General features: G+C 42.3%; 1 protein-coding gene across 1 annotated transcript in view; it reads right to left on the bottom strand.

Moving 5' to 3' along the window:
- The window catches only part of SLC7A11 (solute carrier family 7 member 11), a 221,657-nt gene that overhangs the window by 150,921 nt on the left and 51,903 nt on the right, over positions 1–18,833 (bottom strand). Inside the window, exon 3 of the mRNA XM_044277144.1 lies at positions 8,843–8,958. Within this exon, the coding sequence (XP_044133079.1) occupies positions 8,843–8,958 (116 nt within the window). The remainder of the gene's footprint in view (positions 1–8,842; positions 8,959–18,833) is intronic.

Raw genomic sequence — 18,833 nt, 5'->3', positions numbered from 1 at the left:
TCAAATCCAAGCTTGAAATACTGCAATAATAATCTGGCTTTGAAAAAACACACATTTTTGGCAATATCAAACATCTGGTGACTTTGCAGGATTAGTTAGTGTGCAATTTAATCTAGGAAAACAGCTATAATTTTCAGTGTTTTGAAAAACACCCTTTTTGGACAAAATACACTATTTTACAGCCCTTGCTGCATCTGCACGTGTGAAATTCAAGGGTAATATACGGCTGTCATATTCTGTTATTAAACAAACATCCATTTTGGTCAAAAAACTTAATTTTGCAGCCTTTGCTGCATATGTCATTGCGAGATACACACTTTAGATACTGTGGTTCTATTTAGTTATTTGAAAAACAACCATGCAAACTTTGAGATACTGTGAGATGCAAACTTTAGATATTGTGGTTATATTCTTCTATTAATAAAACAAACTTTTTGGGCAAATTACACAATTTTAAAGCCCTTGCTGCATTTGGGCAAAAAATAATAATTGTGGCCTAGTCTGGATCTGTACGTGTGAGATACACCCTTTACATACTGTGGTTCTATTTGTGTATTTGAAAAACAACCATTTTGGGCAAAAAACGTAATTTTGCAGCCTTTGCTGCATATGTCATTGGGAGATACACACTTTAGATACTGTGGTTCTATTCAGTTATTTGAAAAACAACCATTTTGGTAAAAAAAACTTTCATTGCGGCCTAGTCTGGATCTGTACGTGTGAGATACACTCTTTACATACTGTGAATCAATTTAGTTATTTGAAAAACAACCATTTTGGGCAAAAAAAAATTAAATTGCGGCCTAGTCTAGGTCTGTACATGTGAGATACACACTTTAGATACTGTGGTTATATTCTTCTATTAATAAAACACCCTTTTTTGGCAAAATACACAATTTACCACGAGTGGCGTGCCAATCACATACGTGACGCAAAGGGAGGGAAAAGAAAGGCCCTGTCCAAGGGAGAGGGAAAGATGGTGACCCCTAACTCACCTTGAGGCTGGCACCTGTCTGCCCTGACGTCCCTAGAAGGGTTTCTCACCCGTACGCCGATCACGTGCCTAAACCCTGGCTTTCCCTAAGATGAGCCCTAAGTAGTGAATAGGGCGGTGGGAACACTAGTCCGCACCACTAACACTAAAGGGAAACACCAGGGAGAGGACAGACAATACTGACAAAACATATAGTCCCAGGTGGGCGACAGAACCTGCAGCGGTATTTGGTCTGGCCAAATGCGACTCTACGAATGGTGAGGCCAGAACAAGTAAAGGCGATAGTAGATTGGGTTGCTGACAGTGCCTCCAGTTCCTTCACATTGTCTCCGACCCAGTCTCATGCTAAATAATCAGAGATGGCACCTGCAGCCGATGTCCATCAGTCTTTCACATCACTCCCTTGCAAATCAGCCAAGCGTCTGAGCCCCAAATCATGTAGCAGTCTCTTCTGCTTTTTGATGACTCTGTTAGCAGGTTTTCCCAGGGCCATCCACCTATCCCTACCCCAGAAGTGGAAGAGATTGAGTGCACTGATGCCCAACCACTTATGTTTCAAGATGAGTACATGGGAGGACCATCGCAGCATGTCTCGGATGATGACGAAACATAAGTGCAAACTGCTGGAGCTTTTGAAAGTGTGCAGACTGACAAGGAAGGCAGGGGTGAAGACTGGGTGGAAGATGATGTGCAGGACGATGAGGTCCTCGACCCCACATGGAACCAAGGTCATGCAAGTGACCTGCGTAGTTCAGAGAAAGAGGCGGTGGTTGCACAGAGCCACCAGCACAGCAGAAGAGGGAGCAGGGTGCAAAAGCGTAGCGGCCGTCCCCTAGACAGTACCCTGGCATTGCAGTTCTTCAGACAATGTGCTGACTACAAGACACAAGTGGTTTACACGCTGTGCAATCAGAGCCTGAAACGAATCATAAATGTTCTCAACCTGAGCACAACCTGCATGACCAGGCATTCAAGTGCAAAGCACGAGCTACAGTGGAGTAGACACCTCAAAAACCAAGAAATGTCTCAGGCTCCTCCTGCTTCCTCTTCTGCTGCAGTCTCAGCCTCTTCATCCACCTCTGGAGTAACAGCGCCACCTACCACCCCGCAAACAGAGGATCTGCCAGCAACACCACCACCTGGGTCACCAAGCATCTCCACAATGTCCCACGGAAGCATTTAGCTTTCCATCTCCCAAAGACTGGAGCGGAAGAGGAAGCACCCCCTACCCACCACCAATCCCTGGCCCTGAATTTCAGCATTTCAAAATTACTGTCCTTTGAAATGCTGTCATTCCATCTGGTGGAGACTGAGATTTTTAAAGGCCTTATGGCAGTATCTGTCCCACAGTACGTCGTGCCCAGCCGCCACTACTTTTCCAGGCGAGCCATCCCTTTCCTGCAAAACCAAGTGGGGGACAAAATCAGGTGTGCACTGCGCAACGCCATCTGTGGCTAAGGTGCACCTCACTACGGATACGTTGACCAGTAAGCTCGGTCAGGGATGTTATATCTCCATAACAGCACACTGAGTAAATGCAGTGGCGGCTGGGCCTGAGGCGGGTTTCAGTTTGGCGCATGTCTGTCCACCACCGAGGATTGCAGGGCGCTTCAGTTTGCCTCCTGTTGCTTCATCCTCCTATTCCGCTTCCTTATCCTCTACCAGCTCCGCATCCGGTCAGCATAACACCTTCACCACCAACTTCAGCACAGCCAGGGGTTAACGACAGCAGGCAGTTTTAAAACGTATCTGTTTGGGGGACAAACCCCACACCACGCAGGAGCTGTGGACGGGCCTTGAACAACAGACCGATGAGTGGTTGGTGCCAGTGAGCCTCAAGCCCGGCTTGGTAGTGTGTGATAATGGGCCAAATCTCGTAGTAGCTCTGGGACTAGCCGGTTTGATGCACATCCCTTGCCTGGTGCATGTGCTGAATTTGGTGGTGCAGAGATTCCTTAAAAATTACCCCAATATGTCAGAGCTGCTGAATAAAGTGCAGGCTATCTGTGCGCTCTTTCAGCGTTCTCACTCTGCTGCTGCTCACCTGTCAGCGCTGCAGCGTAACTTCGGCATTCCCGCTCACCTTCTCATATGCGACGTGCCCACAAGGTAGAACTCCACCTTGCACATGCTGGCCAGACTGTGTGAGCAGCAGCAGGCGATAGTGGAGTTTCAGCTGCAGCACGCACGGGTGAGTCGCTCGGCGGAACAGCACCACTTCACCACCAATGACCTGGCCTCCATGCGAGACCTGTTATCCTTGTTGCGCTGTTTCGAGTACTCCACCAACATGGCCAGTGCCGATAACACCGTTCTCAGCGTTACTATCCCACTTCTATGCCTTCTTGAAAAAACGCTGCTGGCAATGATGGAAGAGGATGTGGCACAGGAGGAGGAGGAAGAGTGATCATTTTGTAGGGTTTCCGGCCAGTCATTCACAAGTGGCTCCGAGGGTGGGTTCCTACACCCACAAATGCCAGGTACATCATTGTCCAGCCAGGGCACAGGAGGATGAGGAGGTGGAGGATGAGGAGGAGGAGATTGGGGAGGAACCTTGTTCACAGCAGGGTGGCACCCATACCAGCTCATGGCCATCACTAGTGCATGGCTGGGGGGATACAGAGGACACAGACAATACACCTCCCACAGAGGATAGCTTTTCATTGCCTCTGGGCAGCCCGGCACACATGAGCGATTACATGCTGCAGTGTTTCTGCAACGACCGCCGAGTTGCCCACATTCTAACTTGTGCTGATTACTGGGTGGCCATGCTGCAGGATACCCATTACAAGGACAACGTACCGTCCTTAATTCCCTCTCTGGAGAGTGATCGTAAGATGCACGAGTACAAGCACATGCTGGTAGACGCGCTGCTGGTGGCATTCCCACCTGACACAGGGGGCACAGTGGAAGCACAAGGCAAAGGCAGAGGAGGAGGAAGAGGATGCCAACGCACCACAGAAGGCAGGGTTAGCATGGCTGAAATGTGGAAAAGCTTTGTCAGCACGCCACAACAACCAGAACCACTAGCTAATTTAGACAGTCTTAGCAGGAGGCAGCATTTCACCAACATGGTGGAGCAGTATGTATCCACACTCCTACACATACTGAATGACGAGTCTGCCCCCTTCAACTTCTGGGTCTCCAAATTGGGCACATGGCCTGAGCTTGCCCTTTACACCTTGGAGGTGCTGGCCTGCCCTGCAGCCAGTGTATTATCTGAACGTGTGTTTAGCACGTCAGCCGGCGTTATCACAGACAAGCGCAGCCGCCTGTCCACAGCCAATGTGGACAAGCTCACATTCATTAAAATGAACCAGGCATGGATCCCACAGGACTTGTCCGTACCTTGTGCAGAATAGACATATATACCGGCCCTAACCAGCCATTGTTATACTACAGCGCAATTGCTCATTCTTGTATTTTGGATATTTCACACTCTTTTGGAGTGTACCCTAATAAAATAAAGTAAAATATTAAAACAAAAAAACTGTGTTGGCTACCTCATCCTCCTCCAACGCTGCTTCCACCTACACCGCTACGTCCACCGCCTCCTCATACTACTACACCATATGGACCTCCACCTCATGAATCAATATTTTTATTTTTTTTGCACGTATTTTATCTTATTTTATGTCATTTCACTACTTTGTCTGTTACATTTTCGGGTGAAATTTACCAATTTTTGGGTGTGATGTACCACTGCTATACCTAGTAGACAGGTAAAAAAAAAACACAAATTTGTCTGTTACATTTTAGGGTGAAATTTGCAAATTTTTGGGTGTGATGTACCACTGCTATACCTAGTATACAGGTAAAAAAAAAATCACTAATTTGTCTGTTAAATTTTTTAGGGGAAATTTACCAATTTTTGGGTGTAATATATCCCTCCTCTACCTAGTTGACAGCTTAATACATTTCACAAATTTTTCTTTTACATTTTCGGGTGACATTAAGCAATTTTTTTCTGTCATAGACCCCTGCTCTATCAAGTAGACAGGTTAATAAATTTCACTAATTTTTCTGTTACATTCTTGGGTTGACATTTTTCAATTTTGGATGTGAATAAACCCCTGCTTGGCATAGGTGACAGGGAATAAAATTTCTGAAATTCTTCTTTAATTGATGTGCGCCACCTCCTTTCATTCAATGCTTAAACTTTAACAAGTTGTCCCGATTTGCGCTTAAATAATTTGTCCCACATTTGTGCTTTAATAATTTTTCCCACATTTGCACTTCAATAATTTGTCCCACATTTGCACTTCAATAACTTTTCCCATATTTCCGCTCGATCAAAATAAAATTTCATCCATTTATCTACTTTGGATGTGGTCTCTCTTTCTCACGCTCCCTTTCCGGCGTGGAACCCTGATTTGCCGATAACCATGATCAACATGGTAGGTTGAGAAAATAACATCGAAAGTTGATAGAGAAGATATCCAAATAGATAGTGGATGTAACAGGGACGTGCGATCAGGCAGAAGTTATCTAGAGTCAACAAAGCGGCAGCAGGGCCTCTCCTGGCTAACGTTTCCAAATCCAAAATACCACAGTGACATTCCCTATAGTTTTTTATTAATCATTCCAATAACAGGGCATCTTAAGAGTCCTATATTGTTATTTATCATCACTACCTCCCCGAGTCGGGAGTAGGTAATTGCCTTGTGCCCCCTCCTTTCCTTCAATTCTTCCGTTTTAATAGCTTCTCCCATATTTCCGCTCGATCACAATTAAATTTCATGCATTGATCTCCCTTGGATGTGGTCTCTCTTTCTCATGCTCCCTCTCCGGGGTGGAACCCTGATTCGCCGCTAACCTTGATCAACATGGTAGGCGTAAAAAAGAACATTGAAGGTTGATAGAGCAGATATCCAATTGGATCGTGAACATCACGGGGACGTGTGACATGGTGGGGCAGTATGTTTGCACACACCTACACGAACTGACTGATGGTTCTGCCCCCTGCAACTTCTGGGTCTCCAGATTGGGCACATGGTCTGAGCTTGCCCTTTACGCCTTGGAGGTGCTAGCCTGCCCTGCATCCAGTGTATTGTCTGAACGTGTGTTTAGCATGACTGGAGGGGGTTATCACAGGTTATATTTCCCAATGTTTTGGGGTGTGCCCTAATTTAAAAAAATATAAATAAATTTAAAACCAAAAAGCAAAAAGTGTAGACTACCTCCTCCACCGCCATTTCCACCTACACCGCCACATCCACCGCCTCCTTAACCTCCTACTCCATATGGACCTCGTCCTCCTAGATAAAGATTCTATTTTATTTTTTAACGTATTTTATGTTATTTAAAGTCATTTCTCTATCCACATTTGTTTGCAGAGCACTTGCCATGCTCCTAACTGCATTTTAATGCCATTTGAAGCCCTCTAGCCCTTTCCATGACATTTTTACAGCCATTTTAGTGCTCAAAAGTTCAAATCGCCCTTGACTTGGGGGTTCGGGTTTCGGGCTCAAGTTCAGGTACCAAACTCAAACTTTTTTGTGAAGTTCGCCGAACCCGTCGAAGCCGAACATCCAGGTGTCCGCTCAACTCTAATCATGAGTTCATATTTTAAGTTTAAGTCCTGAAGAGAAAGTTAAGCCTCCTGTTGAGTTAAGCCTCCTGTCCACTGTGTAATTAAGGAACCTGCCTGAGTAAGGTTGCCTTGTTGTGGAAGGTGGGCTCGCATAATTTGTGTGAAGGACCTCACATTTATATGTACTGTATAGTAAAGACAGCAGTAATGCAAACATAATAAAATAATAAAAAATATTACCCCTTTGCATATGCTGTGACTTTGTGCTTGTTAACTTTTTAATCTCCACGTGTCTGGTTTTGGCACAATCAATCAACTAAAAATAACTGTAGACTAACCCTGAGTATACAATACAAAAGTAATCATAACGTATGCCAAGATCTCATGAACTGAAAAGGCTGAATGAGTGCATAGATTCAGAATGCACATAGAATTATCTTTTTTAAATTGTCAAGCTAGCTGAAATTTTATTTGTATGCCTAGATGAATGCTTTGTAAAGGCTGTAGACAATCTTACAATTAATGTTTTCACAAATTACTTTGAAGGTGTCAAGTCAAGATTCTCTTGACCAAATGGTATGTATATTCAGTGGGTTGCTATGCATAGAGAGGTCGAAGGGTTCTCTGCCATATGAGAAAAGATATGCTTATTAACAGCTAATTATGCTAAATGGAGCTAATTAACCAAATAAACATCTCACTGTAAAATGTACATGTAGCCTACCATTACGTAATATTACAATAATGTTATATGGTGTCCTATAACTAAAAGCTCTTAAAAGCAAAATCCCCACAAAAGACGAGGTCACTGCCTATATATGGAGAAGAAAAGGTTTACTTTCCAGAGATGACAAGAATTATATACCGTAAGAACTGTAAACCTGTGGAATAGTCTACTTCAGGATGTGGTCACAGCAGGAATAGTTGATGAATAGTAGACAAATTCTTAGAATTAAATAATATTAATGCTGTGTAGAAGTCTGGTTCTTACTGCCCTTCCCTAAAAATCACATTCCCATATCCCTTGGTTGAACTTGGTGAACTTTAGTCTTTTTTTCAACCGTACCTTGTAACTATGTAATATATTGTATTTGTGGCATACATTAACATTCAAAATCTGTGGAAGGTCAAGTTAAATATTTGATACTAGCACCCAGTAGAGTAAAACCAAATCCTCACATGCCCATAGATTGGGGATGACCTTTTTTATTTACACATTTTAACACATGAAAAAGATATTTAAGCCAAATAATTAAAAAAAAAGTCTGTAGATGGACACAAATTATGTAAAAAAAATAAAAAATCTGAGCCTTTATTCACCTCACCAATCTACTGCCACTTCTTTTTCAATAGTTCCACTGAGAACTACTTCTGTCTCACATCCCAACATGGCTGGAAATTGCTGGTAATGCTGCTCAGCCTATCACTGACTGAGGCTGGATATTTCTGCAGCAAGTGATTGGTGAGATAAGTAAAATTCTTACATTTTTTTTTTACACTAACTGCATACCACTGCTGCAACCATTTTTATCTGGCTGGAATATCCCTTTGATGTCTTTTAATGTGGCACCTCCTGCTGTTAAACTAGCTGAGTATCAAAAGCTCTTAGAAGAATGTAAAATTGACTTTCTGTGCAAGTTTAAAGATTAGCTGTGCAGGAATGTGACCTTGGGCTCATCTGAGTCATGGGGAGTCTGATCTGAGGCATGAGGGCTGATCTGAGGCATGAGGGCTGATCTGAGGCATGGGGGGCTGATCTGAGGTATAAGGGTCTCATCTGAGGTCTGAATGGGGGGGGGGTCTTATTTATATTGAGGCTCTTGGGACTTGTGGGACTGATCTAAGGTCTTATTGGGGTCTTATTAACTTTGGGGGTCTGATTTGGGGTCTGATTGAGGGTCTTAATAATATTTGGGGTCTGATTGGGACTATGAGCTGAGGTCTGATTAACATTGGGGGCCTGATTGCTGATCTGACCTCAGTCTAATGAAAAAAAAAAAATTTTTTATTGTCCTCCTCTAAAATTTGGGTGCGTCTTATAGGGCGAAAAATACGGGTACTTCTCATTTTTAAATTCACACCAGGTTTTAGTTTCAAAACTGTATCCAAAAACCTGATCAAAACCTGATTGTGTAGAGGCAGCTTTATATGCTAGGTCTCAGGCAATCCTATCTTACCAACATGCTCAGTCCATCGTTATAATTTAAAAAAAAAAAGACTTATTTCTGGAAATCATGGAAACTGATCATTAAAACATTTATACCAACTCATAAAGAAATCATTCCTAAGAAAAGTATCTTGAATTTGATGCTTACTTATTCCAAGTGCTGTAACTAATTTGACAGCGAGGTCTGGTATTTCACATTGTATAAAGAAAGGCTCCAGGATATAGCGTCCAAATGCTAGTGATATCACTGCCGTAGCAGCTGGCCTACAAGCAAAAAGGAGAGAGAAAGAATCATTGTAATGTAAAGTATATAATAATTCAAAGTAAAGATTATAAATGCATTACATTCTCTGTGGCAGAAACTGCTTCTTGTGTCTGCTTTGTTCTGCAGCACATCTTTCTCATTATGCATAGTCTCAAAGTAAAACACATTTATTGTATTGTAGTTTTACAAGCAGATGCACAGAGATATAATTATAAAAGCTGTTAGTTCCCGTGGAAATGTAGCACTGACCGTGAAGGTAAAGATTATAGGACTGTTCATTAAAGTACGTATTTTTGTCAATGTGAAATCAGCCAGATAAGGCACGCCATTTCATATGAATCACGTCTGCTGTTTTCACTATATTGAGCAGGAACTGTTACTGAAACAAATTGCATGGTTTAAAATGTGCCTTTTGGCTTCAATACCAGGCAGAAGTGACAACAACCTCCCTTCCCTTAGGAGAAAAAGGGAGAAGAGAGAAAGTATGAATTACTGATGTGTATTAGGGCAATTAGTGAGGACAAGATCAGCCAAGCAGTGCGTGGTGTAGATGGTCGGAATTCGTCCTGTAAGCTGGCTCACTCTGCCGAGACACATCTTATACCATCACGAGTCGAGAAATTAGAGGTTTAAACTTTAAATCTTACCAAAGTTCGATTTTTCTAAGCATGTAAATTCTCTTGGCATCGCTACAGAGAGTGTCTCGCTCGTTGAACCGTTTATTTAAATTAGTAAAAAGGAAAAAAAAAAAGAAACATAAAATGTATCATATGTTGCACAATTATAAAGACATGCTTTTTTGCTGCCAAATTCCTTTTTACAAAGATGAAAAATGTGACTGCAAGAGGCCAAAGGCCAATTAATACTGTAGATAGCACTGCCAACTGTGTCCCATTACTATGGTTTTATCTGCAAACTGTGTTATCCATTAAATTACTTGCATGTTTGCAGTCTGGAATATCCTGAGAGCACATCTTCTCAGTGCTGCTTATCGCACTTCTTAAACACTACACAGTAGCATCGGAGACCCTAAAGTTTATTTTTTATTTTTTTTGTTTGCATCCTTTAACCCCTACTAGTACAGCGCTGACTGAGTTTTTACTGACTTGTAGAATGAAAGTGACTGGTCAGTTTTATTGAATTAAATAAATAAAAAAAATTCAGGTGGAATTTATTTTTATTTTTTCCATTTCCACCAGATTTGAAAATGTTTTCCTAGTTTCAACTACATCATATGCAATATTAAATGGTGGCGTTGGAAAGTACAACTTGTTCTGCAAAAAAACAAGCCCTGATACAGTTATGTGAATGGAAAAATAATCTTGAAAGGCAAGGTGCACAAAACGAAAACGTAAAAAATGAAAAAAAAAAAAAAAAAAACTTCTGGGGAAGAAAGGGTTAAAGCATTTATGAAAGTAGCTGTAATTTAATATTTTATTTTTATTTTACCTTCATTGATCCTAGCTCCCAATCTGCACTGTGGTTACATGACCATGTCCATGCAGCTCTTTCTTATTTCCTGTCCATGGGCATGTCAAAGCAGTAACAGGGGCAGTGATGGGGGAGTGTCTGTGCAATTAGATCAGTGGGAAATATATAAACTTTCTGGGAGTTGTTAAGGGAGCTCCTGGAGTTGTGGCTGAGAGAGAAATGCATCATGGGTTTGGTTGGATACAACAACATACAGGATGAAAACAAACTACTTGAATTGTACATGGTGAAAATCATTCAGGAGAGTCCAAATTGACAAAAATTAAATGGGGAAGATGCAAATGAGGTAAGCAACTACATGATCATGTCTGTTAACTGCTTCATTACTGGAGTATTTACCCCCCTTCTTCTATCTAAACTGTAAATAACTAATTCATTTCTTAGACAACCTACATGTATTTGATATAATTTTATATTATATATGATAAAATATAAATATTTTCATTCTTGTTTTTTTTTTATTTTTGTTACAAAAGGTTTTAAGAGAAAGCATTTCTAAAACCATTATCGTACGTTTGTACTCTGAAAATGGATGTCATTTATGAAATGTATCTACTGGCTGGGCTCACCACAAGACTTCAAAAGACTGAAGTGCATTTTGGATTTTGGCGGCTTATTTTTCCATTGCTTGGTCTATGGCACTGCACTGCCAGAAAAATGTTGTACAGCGAACATTTTAAGCGTTAGTTTTTGTCATTTTTTTTATAAACGAAAGAAATGTGTGCATTTGTACTGCAATATATATATACAGTGGGATGCGAAAGTTTGGGCAACCTTGTTAATCGTCATGATTTTCCTGTATAAATCATTGGTTGTTACGATAAAAAATGTCAGTTAAATATATCATATAGGAGACACACACAGTGATATTTGAGAAGTGAAATGAAGCTTATTGGATTTACAGAAAGTGTGCTATAATTGTTTAAACAAAATTAGGCAGGTGCATAAATTTGGGCAGCTGTTGTCATTTTATTGATTCCAAAACCTTTAGAACTAATTATTGGAACTCAAATTGGCTTGGTAAGCTCAGTGACCCCTGCCCTACATACACAGGTGAATCCAATTATGGGAAAGAGTATTTAAAGGGGTCAATTGTAAGTTTCCCTCCTATCTCAAAACAACTCTCAAATGACCTTTGGCCATTCTGAGACTGTTTTCTTGTGACACATTTTACTTCATGATAGTCATAAATTTTAGTCAATATATTTCACCTTTATTTATATTACATGCACTTTTTTTGATGTAAGCTATTTTACACTGATTTTATTTTATTTAATGGTGTTTATTGGACGTGGTAGATCATGTGATATATTTATAGAGCCGGTCGTTACGGGTGTGGCGATACCTAATATGTGTGTTTTTCCTTTTTTCTTCTTTTTTTTACTTGAAACTTTTTTTCATTTATTAAAAACACTTTTTTTTAAACTTTTTTTTAAACTTTATTTCTGTCCCACCCTGGGACTTCAACTTTTTGGGGTCTGATCCCCTCTGCAATGTATTGAAATGCATTGCCTGTTAGTGTATAACACTGAGTGATACACTAACAGGTTGCCTAGGAGACTCAGCCTGAGGCTGGATCTCCTCGGCACCCATAGAAGGCAGGTCATAATGATGTGCAAAGCATTGGGCAGTCTCTGCATGGCATCGGGCTGCCTTGTCACCCATCAAGTTTCACGCCACAGCAGTGCGGGGACCCGATGGGCTCCTTTACCCGCAGCAAACCCCTTCTATGTTGCGGTCAGCGCAGACCACGGCATAGAAGGGGTTAATCCGCTGGCATCGCTGTAAACAGCAATGCCGGTGGATACAGCAGGAGCCCGGCTATCAGGGACTGCTGGACCCCCTGCAGTGATCGGGAGCGCACCACTCCGGTGCGTGCCTGATCACCATGATGTACTTCTACGTCAGAATGCGGAAAGTCACTGACTTCAATGATAATAGTATGGTAATAGTACGTCACATGTCGGTAAGGGGTTGAGTGTGTCTGTGGCAGGAAGGGGATAATTCCCTGCCTGCAGGCTCACAGTTAATTTTACAGCCAGTTACTTTTAAATCCAGAGGGGTGTTTTCACTTTAAGAACAGTGCTCCCTGGCGGCTTTTTAAATTGTAGACTGCGATAGATCCATGTAGCGGGGTGCTACAAGGATGCCACACAGCTAGACCACTTCTGCTGGTCTCGACACTCCTCACTGTGACTGCAGCTGTCTAATTTCAGTGCGGTCATAGCGTTTTTCAGCACCAGCAGATCGCAATGCAGCGCTTTTATACATTGGGCTGCAGTCATGCCACAGTAGGCAAGAGGTTAAAAACCATAGCAATCCAGAAAAACTACTTCAAATAATACCAGTTTGAGTACCTAAATAAGTATTGCTCCACTGAATCCTACATGTTTTCCAAATAGCCCCACCATTGTCGGCATGGGTGCTGTTATTTAACCAGTTCAGCCCCCCTAGCTTAAACACCCTTAATGACAGACCACTTTTTACAATTCTGCACTACACTACTTTCACCGTTTATTGCTCGGTCATGCAACCTACCACCCAAATGAATTTGACCTCCTTTTCCTCTCACTAATAGAGCTTTCATTTGGTGGTATTTCATTGCTGCTGACATTTTTACTTTTTTTTGTTATTAATCGAAATTTAACAAAATTTTTGCAAAAAAATGACATTTTTCACTTTCAGTTGTAAATTTTTTCTAAAAAACGACATCTATATATAAATTTTTCTCAAAATTTATTGTTCTACATGTCTTTGATTAAAAAAAATGTTTAGGTAAAAAAAATGGTTTGGGTAAAAGTTATAGCGTTTACAAACTATGGTACAAAAATGTGAATTTCCGTTTTTTGAAGCAGCTCTGACTTTCTGAGCACCTGTCATGTTTCCTGAGGTTCTACAATGCCCAGACAGTAGCAAAACCCCACAAATAACGACATTTCGCAAAGTAGACACCCTAAGGTATTCGCTGGGTGTAGGCATAGTGAGTTCATATGTCACAAGTTAGCGGAAAATGATGATTTTTTATTTTATTTTTTTCCTTACAAAGTCTCATATTCCACTAACTTGTGACAAAAAATTAAAACTTCCATGAACTTACTATGCCCATCATGAAATACCATGGGGTGTCTTCTTTGCAAAATGGGGTCACTTGTGGGGTAGTTATACTGCCCTGGCATTTTAGGGGCCCAAATGCGTGCAAAGTACTTTGAAATCAAAATCTGTAAAAAACTGGCCGGTGAAATCCGAAAGGTGCTCTTTGGAATGTGGGCCCCTTTGCCCACCTAGGCTGCAAAAAAAGTGTTACACATGTGGTATCGCCGTACTCAGGAGAAGTTGGGGAATGTGTTTTGGGGTGTCATTTTACATAGACCCAAAACAAAATGGGAAAAGTTGTCATTTGACGAGATATTTCTCTCACCCAGCATGGGTATATGTAAAATGACACCCCAAAACAAATTTACCAACTTCTCCTGAGTAAGGCGATACCACACGTGTGACACTTTTTTGCAGCCTAGGTGGGCAAAGGGGCCCACATTCCAAAGAGCACCTTTCGGATTTCACCGGCCATTTTTTACAGATTTTGATTTCAAACTACTTTGCACGCATTTGGGCCCCTAAAATGCCAGGGCAGTATAACTACCCCACAAGTGACCCCATTTTGGAAAGAATATACCCCAATGTATTTAATGATGGGCATAGTGAGTTCATGAAAGTTTTTATTTTTTGTCACAAGTTAGTGGAATATGAGACTTTGTAAGAAAAAAAAAAATCATCATTTCCAGCTAACTTGTGACAAAAAATAAAAAATTCTAGGAACTCGCCATGCTTCTCACGGAATATCTTGGGGTGTCTTCTTTCCAAAATGGGGTCACTTGTGGGGTAGTTATACTGCCCTGGCATTTTAGGGGCCCAAATGTGTGAGAAGTAGTTTGAAATCAAACTCTGTAAAAAATGTCCTGTGAAATACGAAAGGTGCTCTTTGGAATGTGGGCCGATTTGCCCACCTAGGCTGAAAAAAAGTGTCACACATGTGGTATCGCCGTACTCAGGAGAAGTTGGGGAATGTGTTTTGGGGTGTCTTTTTACATATACCCATGCTGGGTGAGAGAAATATCTCGGCAAAAGACAACTTTTCCCATTTTTTTTATACAAAGTTGGCATTTGACCAAGATATTTATCTCACCCAGCATGGGTATATGTAAAATGACACCCCAAAACACATTCCCCAACTTCTCCTGAGTACGGCGATACCACATGTGTGACACTTTTTTGCAGCCTAGATGCACAAAGGGGCCCAAATTCCTTTTTTTGCAGGGCATTTTTAGACATTTGGATCCCAGACTTCTTCTCACGCTTTAGGGCCCCTACAAAGCCAGGGCAGTATAAATAGAAATTTTCTTTTTTTGGCACAAGTTAGCGGAAATTGATTTTTTATTTTTTTTCTCACAAAGTCTCCCTTTCCGCTAACTTGGGAAATTTTTTTAAATCTTTCATGGACTCAATATGCCCCTCATGAAATACCTTGGGGTGTCTTCTTTCCGAAATGGGGTCACATGTGGGGTATTTATACTCCCCTGGCATTTTATGGGCCCTAAAGCATGAGAAGAAGTCTGGAATATAAATGTCTAAAAAATGTTACGCATTTGGATTCCGTGAGGGGTATTGTGAGTTCATGTGAGATTTTATTTTTTGACACAAGTTAGTGGAATATGAGACTTTGTAAGAAAAAACAAAAAACAAAAACAAAAAAAATTCTGCTAACTTGTGCCAAAAAAATGTCTGAATGGAGCCTTACAGGGGGATGATAAATGACAGGGGGGTGATCAGGGAGTCTATATGGGGTGATTACCACCCTGTCATTGATCACCCCCCTGTAAGGCTCCATTCAGACGTCCGTATGTGTTTTGCGGATCCGATCTATGGATGCGTGGATCCGTAAAACACATACGGACGTCTGAATGGAGCCTTACAAGGGGGTGATCAATGACAGGGGGGTCATCAATGGCAGGGGAGTGATCAATGACAGGGGGCTGATCAGGGAGTGTATATGCGGTGATCACCCCCCTGTCAGGCTCCATTCAGACGTCCATATGTGTTTTGCGGATCCATGGATCCATGGATCGGATCCGCAAAGCACATACAAACATCTGAATGGAGCCTTACAGGGGGGTGATCAATGACAGGGGGGGGATCAGGGAGTCTATATGGGGTGATCACCCCTCTGTAAGGCTCCATTCAGACGTCCGTATGTGTTTTGTGGATCCGATCCATGGATGCGTGGATCCGTAAAGCACATACAAACGTCTGAATGGAGCCTTACAGGGGGGTGATCAATGACAGGGGGGGGATCAGGGAGTCTATATGGGGTGATCACCCCTCTGTAAGGCTCCATTCAGACGTCCGTATGTGTTTTGTGGATCCGATCCATGGATGCGTGGATCCGTAAAGCACATACAGACGTCTGAATGGAGCCTTACAGGGGGGTGATCAATGACAGGGGGGTGATCAGGGAGTGTATATGGGGTGATCACCCCCCTGTCAGGCTCCATTCAGACGTCCGTATGTGTTTTGCGAATCCATGGATCGGGTCCGCAAAACACATACGGACGTCTGAATGAAGCCTTACAGGTGGGTGATCAATGACAGGGGGGTGATCAGTGAGTGTATATGGGGTGATCACCCCCCTGTCATTGATCACCCCCCTGTAAGGCTCCATTCAGACGTCTGTATGTGTTTTGCGGATCCAATCAATGGATGCGTGGATCCGTAGAACACATACGGACGTCTGAATGGAGCCTTACAGGGGGTGATCAGGGAGTCTATATGGGGTGATCACCCCCCTGTAAGGCTCCATTCAGACGTCCGTATGTGTTTTGCGGATCCGATCCATGGATGCGTGGATCCGTAAAATACATACGGGCGTCTGAATGGAGCCTTACAGGGGGGTGATCAGTGACAGGGGAGTGATCAATGACAGGGGGGTGATCAGGGGAGTGTATATGGGGTGATCACCCCCCTGTCATTGATCACCCCTCTGTAAGGCTCTATTCAGACAGGGGGGTGATCAATGACAGGGGGGTGATCAGGGAGTCTATATGGGGTGATCAGGGGTTCATAAGGGGTTAATAAGTGACAGGGGGGTGTAGTGTAGTGTAGTGGTGTTTGGTGCTACTTTACAGAGCTACCTGTGTCCTCTGATGGTCGATCCAAGCAAAAGGGACCACCAGAAGACCAGGTAGCAGGTATATTAGACGCTGTTATCAAAACAGCGTCTTATATACCTGTTAGGGGTTAAAAAAATTGCATCTACAGCCTGCCAGCAAACGATCGCTGCTGGCAGGCTGTAGATCCAGTCTCTTACCTTCCGATCCTGTGAACGCGCGCGCCAGTGTGCGCGCGTTCACAGGAAGTCTCGCCTCTCGCGAGATGACGCACAGATTCGTCCAGGAGGAATGAATCCACCGCCTCCAGGACGCATCTGTGCGTTAGGCGGTCCTGGAGAGGTTAAGTGTCAGATATGTACAGTAAATTTGGCACCAAAACTCTGTTCACAAAAATTTTCAACCTGATAACTTGAACACTACACACTCAACCAGGTCAGTGCAGTGACTCAGTGGATCACTGCTAAAGGGTTAATACAAGTTTCATTGCTAAAGGGTTAATGCTACAATACTCAGGTTCACAATGTTAACCCCTTCCTTAACACCACTTATGTCTCACCGTGCTTCTGCTTTGTAGTCTGACCTGGTGTCCTCCCCAGCACATATGCACCAAACACTGTGGCACTTGACTGGGTTCTATTCCTACCAATCTCATCTATGCAACTGCCATCTGGCACCTTTACAGTGTGTGGGACCTTAAGGGTCCATTCACACGTCCGCAATTTTTTTCCGCATTTTGCAGAACAGAATTGCGGACCCATTCAGTCCTATGGGGCACTTCCGGGTCCGCACTTCCGTTCCGCAAAAAAAATAGAACATGTCCTATTCTTGTCCGCAATTGCAGACAATAACAGGCATATTCTATTAGTGCCAGCGAAGGCACATTGCTGCTGTCCGTGTTTTGCGGATCCTAGGATCCGTGATCCGCAAAACACGCTACGGACGTGTGAATGGAGCCTAATCCTGAGTCCTTATATACTTACATAAATTAAACAAGTTTGGGCTGCTGTGATTTATTTGTCAAGAATATTATTTTATTTTATATGCTTTCTCAGTGAATATGAGATGGCATGGTATACTTAGAAAGAGGGACTTAGAGAGGAACCTCATACTACCTACCTCTAAAACAGGGCATTTGGGAGCATTACTGCATTGTAAAATACAATAAAACTGTTACTGCTGCTTATATTTGTACTGCAATCCTCATCATCTATTCAGTAAGTAAAGAAATACTTTTTTTTATTTTAACCAAACAGCCTAGTCACTGCCTTCACCATCCACCAGCCCCTGCTTCTGTCCTCCTACCTTGCATTCTGCCAACCACGCACCATCAGCCACTCCTATCCTCTCCGCACGCGCATGTGTCACAACAACTAATGTAGCAGGATTTTGAAACGGGCATCATTCATACAGTTGCACTATATTCTAGACCCACAGTGCAGAATTTTTACATTTGAAGAAGGCCTTAGCTGCCACAAACATCCATGTACTGTAGTGGATGTTGCCAGAATAAACCATGTGCGTTCCGCATGACCTCCTGGAGTGCAGCAGCCTTTTTTGAGTTAACTTTTGAATTATATACATTATATCACTTGGACTACTTTGGCCTAGGTATGATAAACATGGCAACACTGCCCTACAAAGAGGCCGTAACTCACAGGATTGCAGCAGCGTCTTCAAACAGGAGGGATTTTTGGGGGTTACACCCCCACCGATCAGAGGATAGGTCATCAATATCAAAATCTTACCTTCTGTGGTGAAAATTAAATAATTACCTCCAGGTTTCCCCACAGATAACAGCTGATCATGAGAGGCATTAGGAAGGAAACCATTTATGATCAGTCTATTATCAAGGGGACCCAACAAGTAAGAGTCCAAAATAGAGAAAGCCTTTAACATTCACAAATCTTCCCCCTTTGTTATATATCCTACTGTATTCCATAATTCTTCACAATACACCTTATGACACAGCCCAGATCCTAGCTGGCTGGAGCATTAAATAAATTCTTCAGCATTCTGAAAATATGCTAGATTTCTTCCAAAAACAGTAATCCACTTGTGCACAGGTTGTGAGTTGTAATGCAAATTAGTCTAATTTACAAAGGCGTTCACACTTACAGTAACTCAGCTTTAATGTTGTCCAAATTGGATACAATATTGTGACATGCTAGCAAAATGTTTAACAGACTGTAATACAAAACACAACCACTGGGTGACCGGAC

Source organism: Bufo gargarizans, chromosome 1, assembly GCF_014858855.1.
Source record: "Bufo gargarizans isolate SCDJY-AF-19 chromosome 1, ASM1485885v1, whole genome shotgun sequence".
Lineage (NCBI taxonomy): Eukaryota > Metazoa > Chordata > Amphibia > Anura > Bufonidae > Bufo > Bufo gargarizans.
This window is presented reverse-complemented; position numbering and strand designations above follow the sequence as displayed.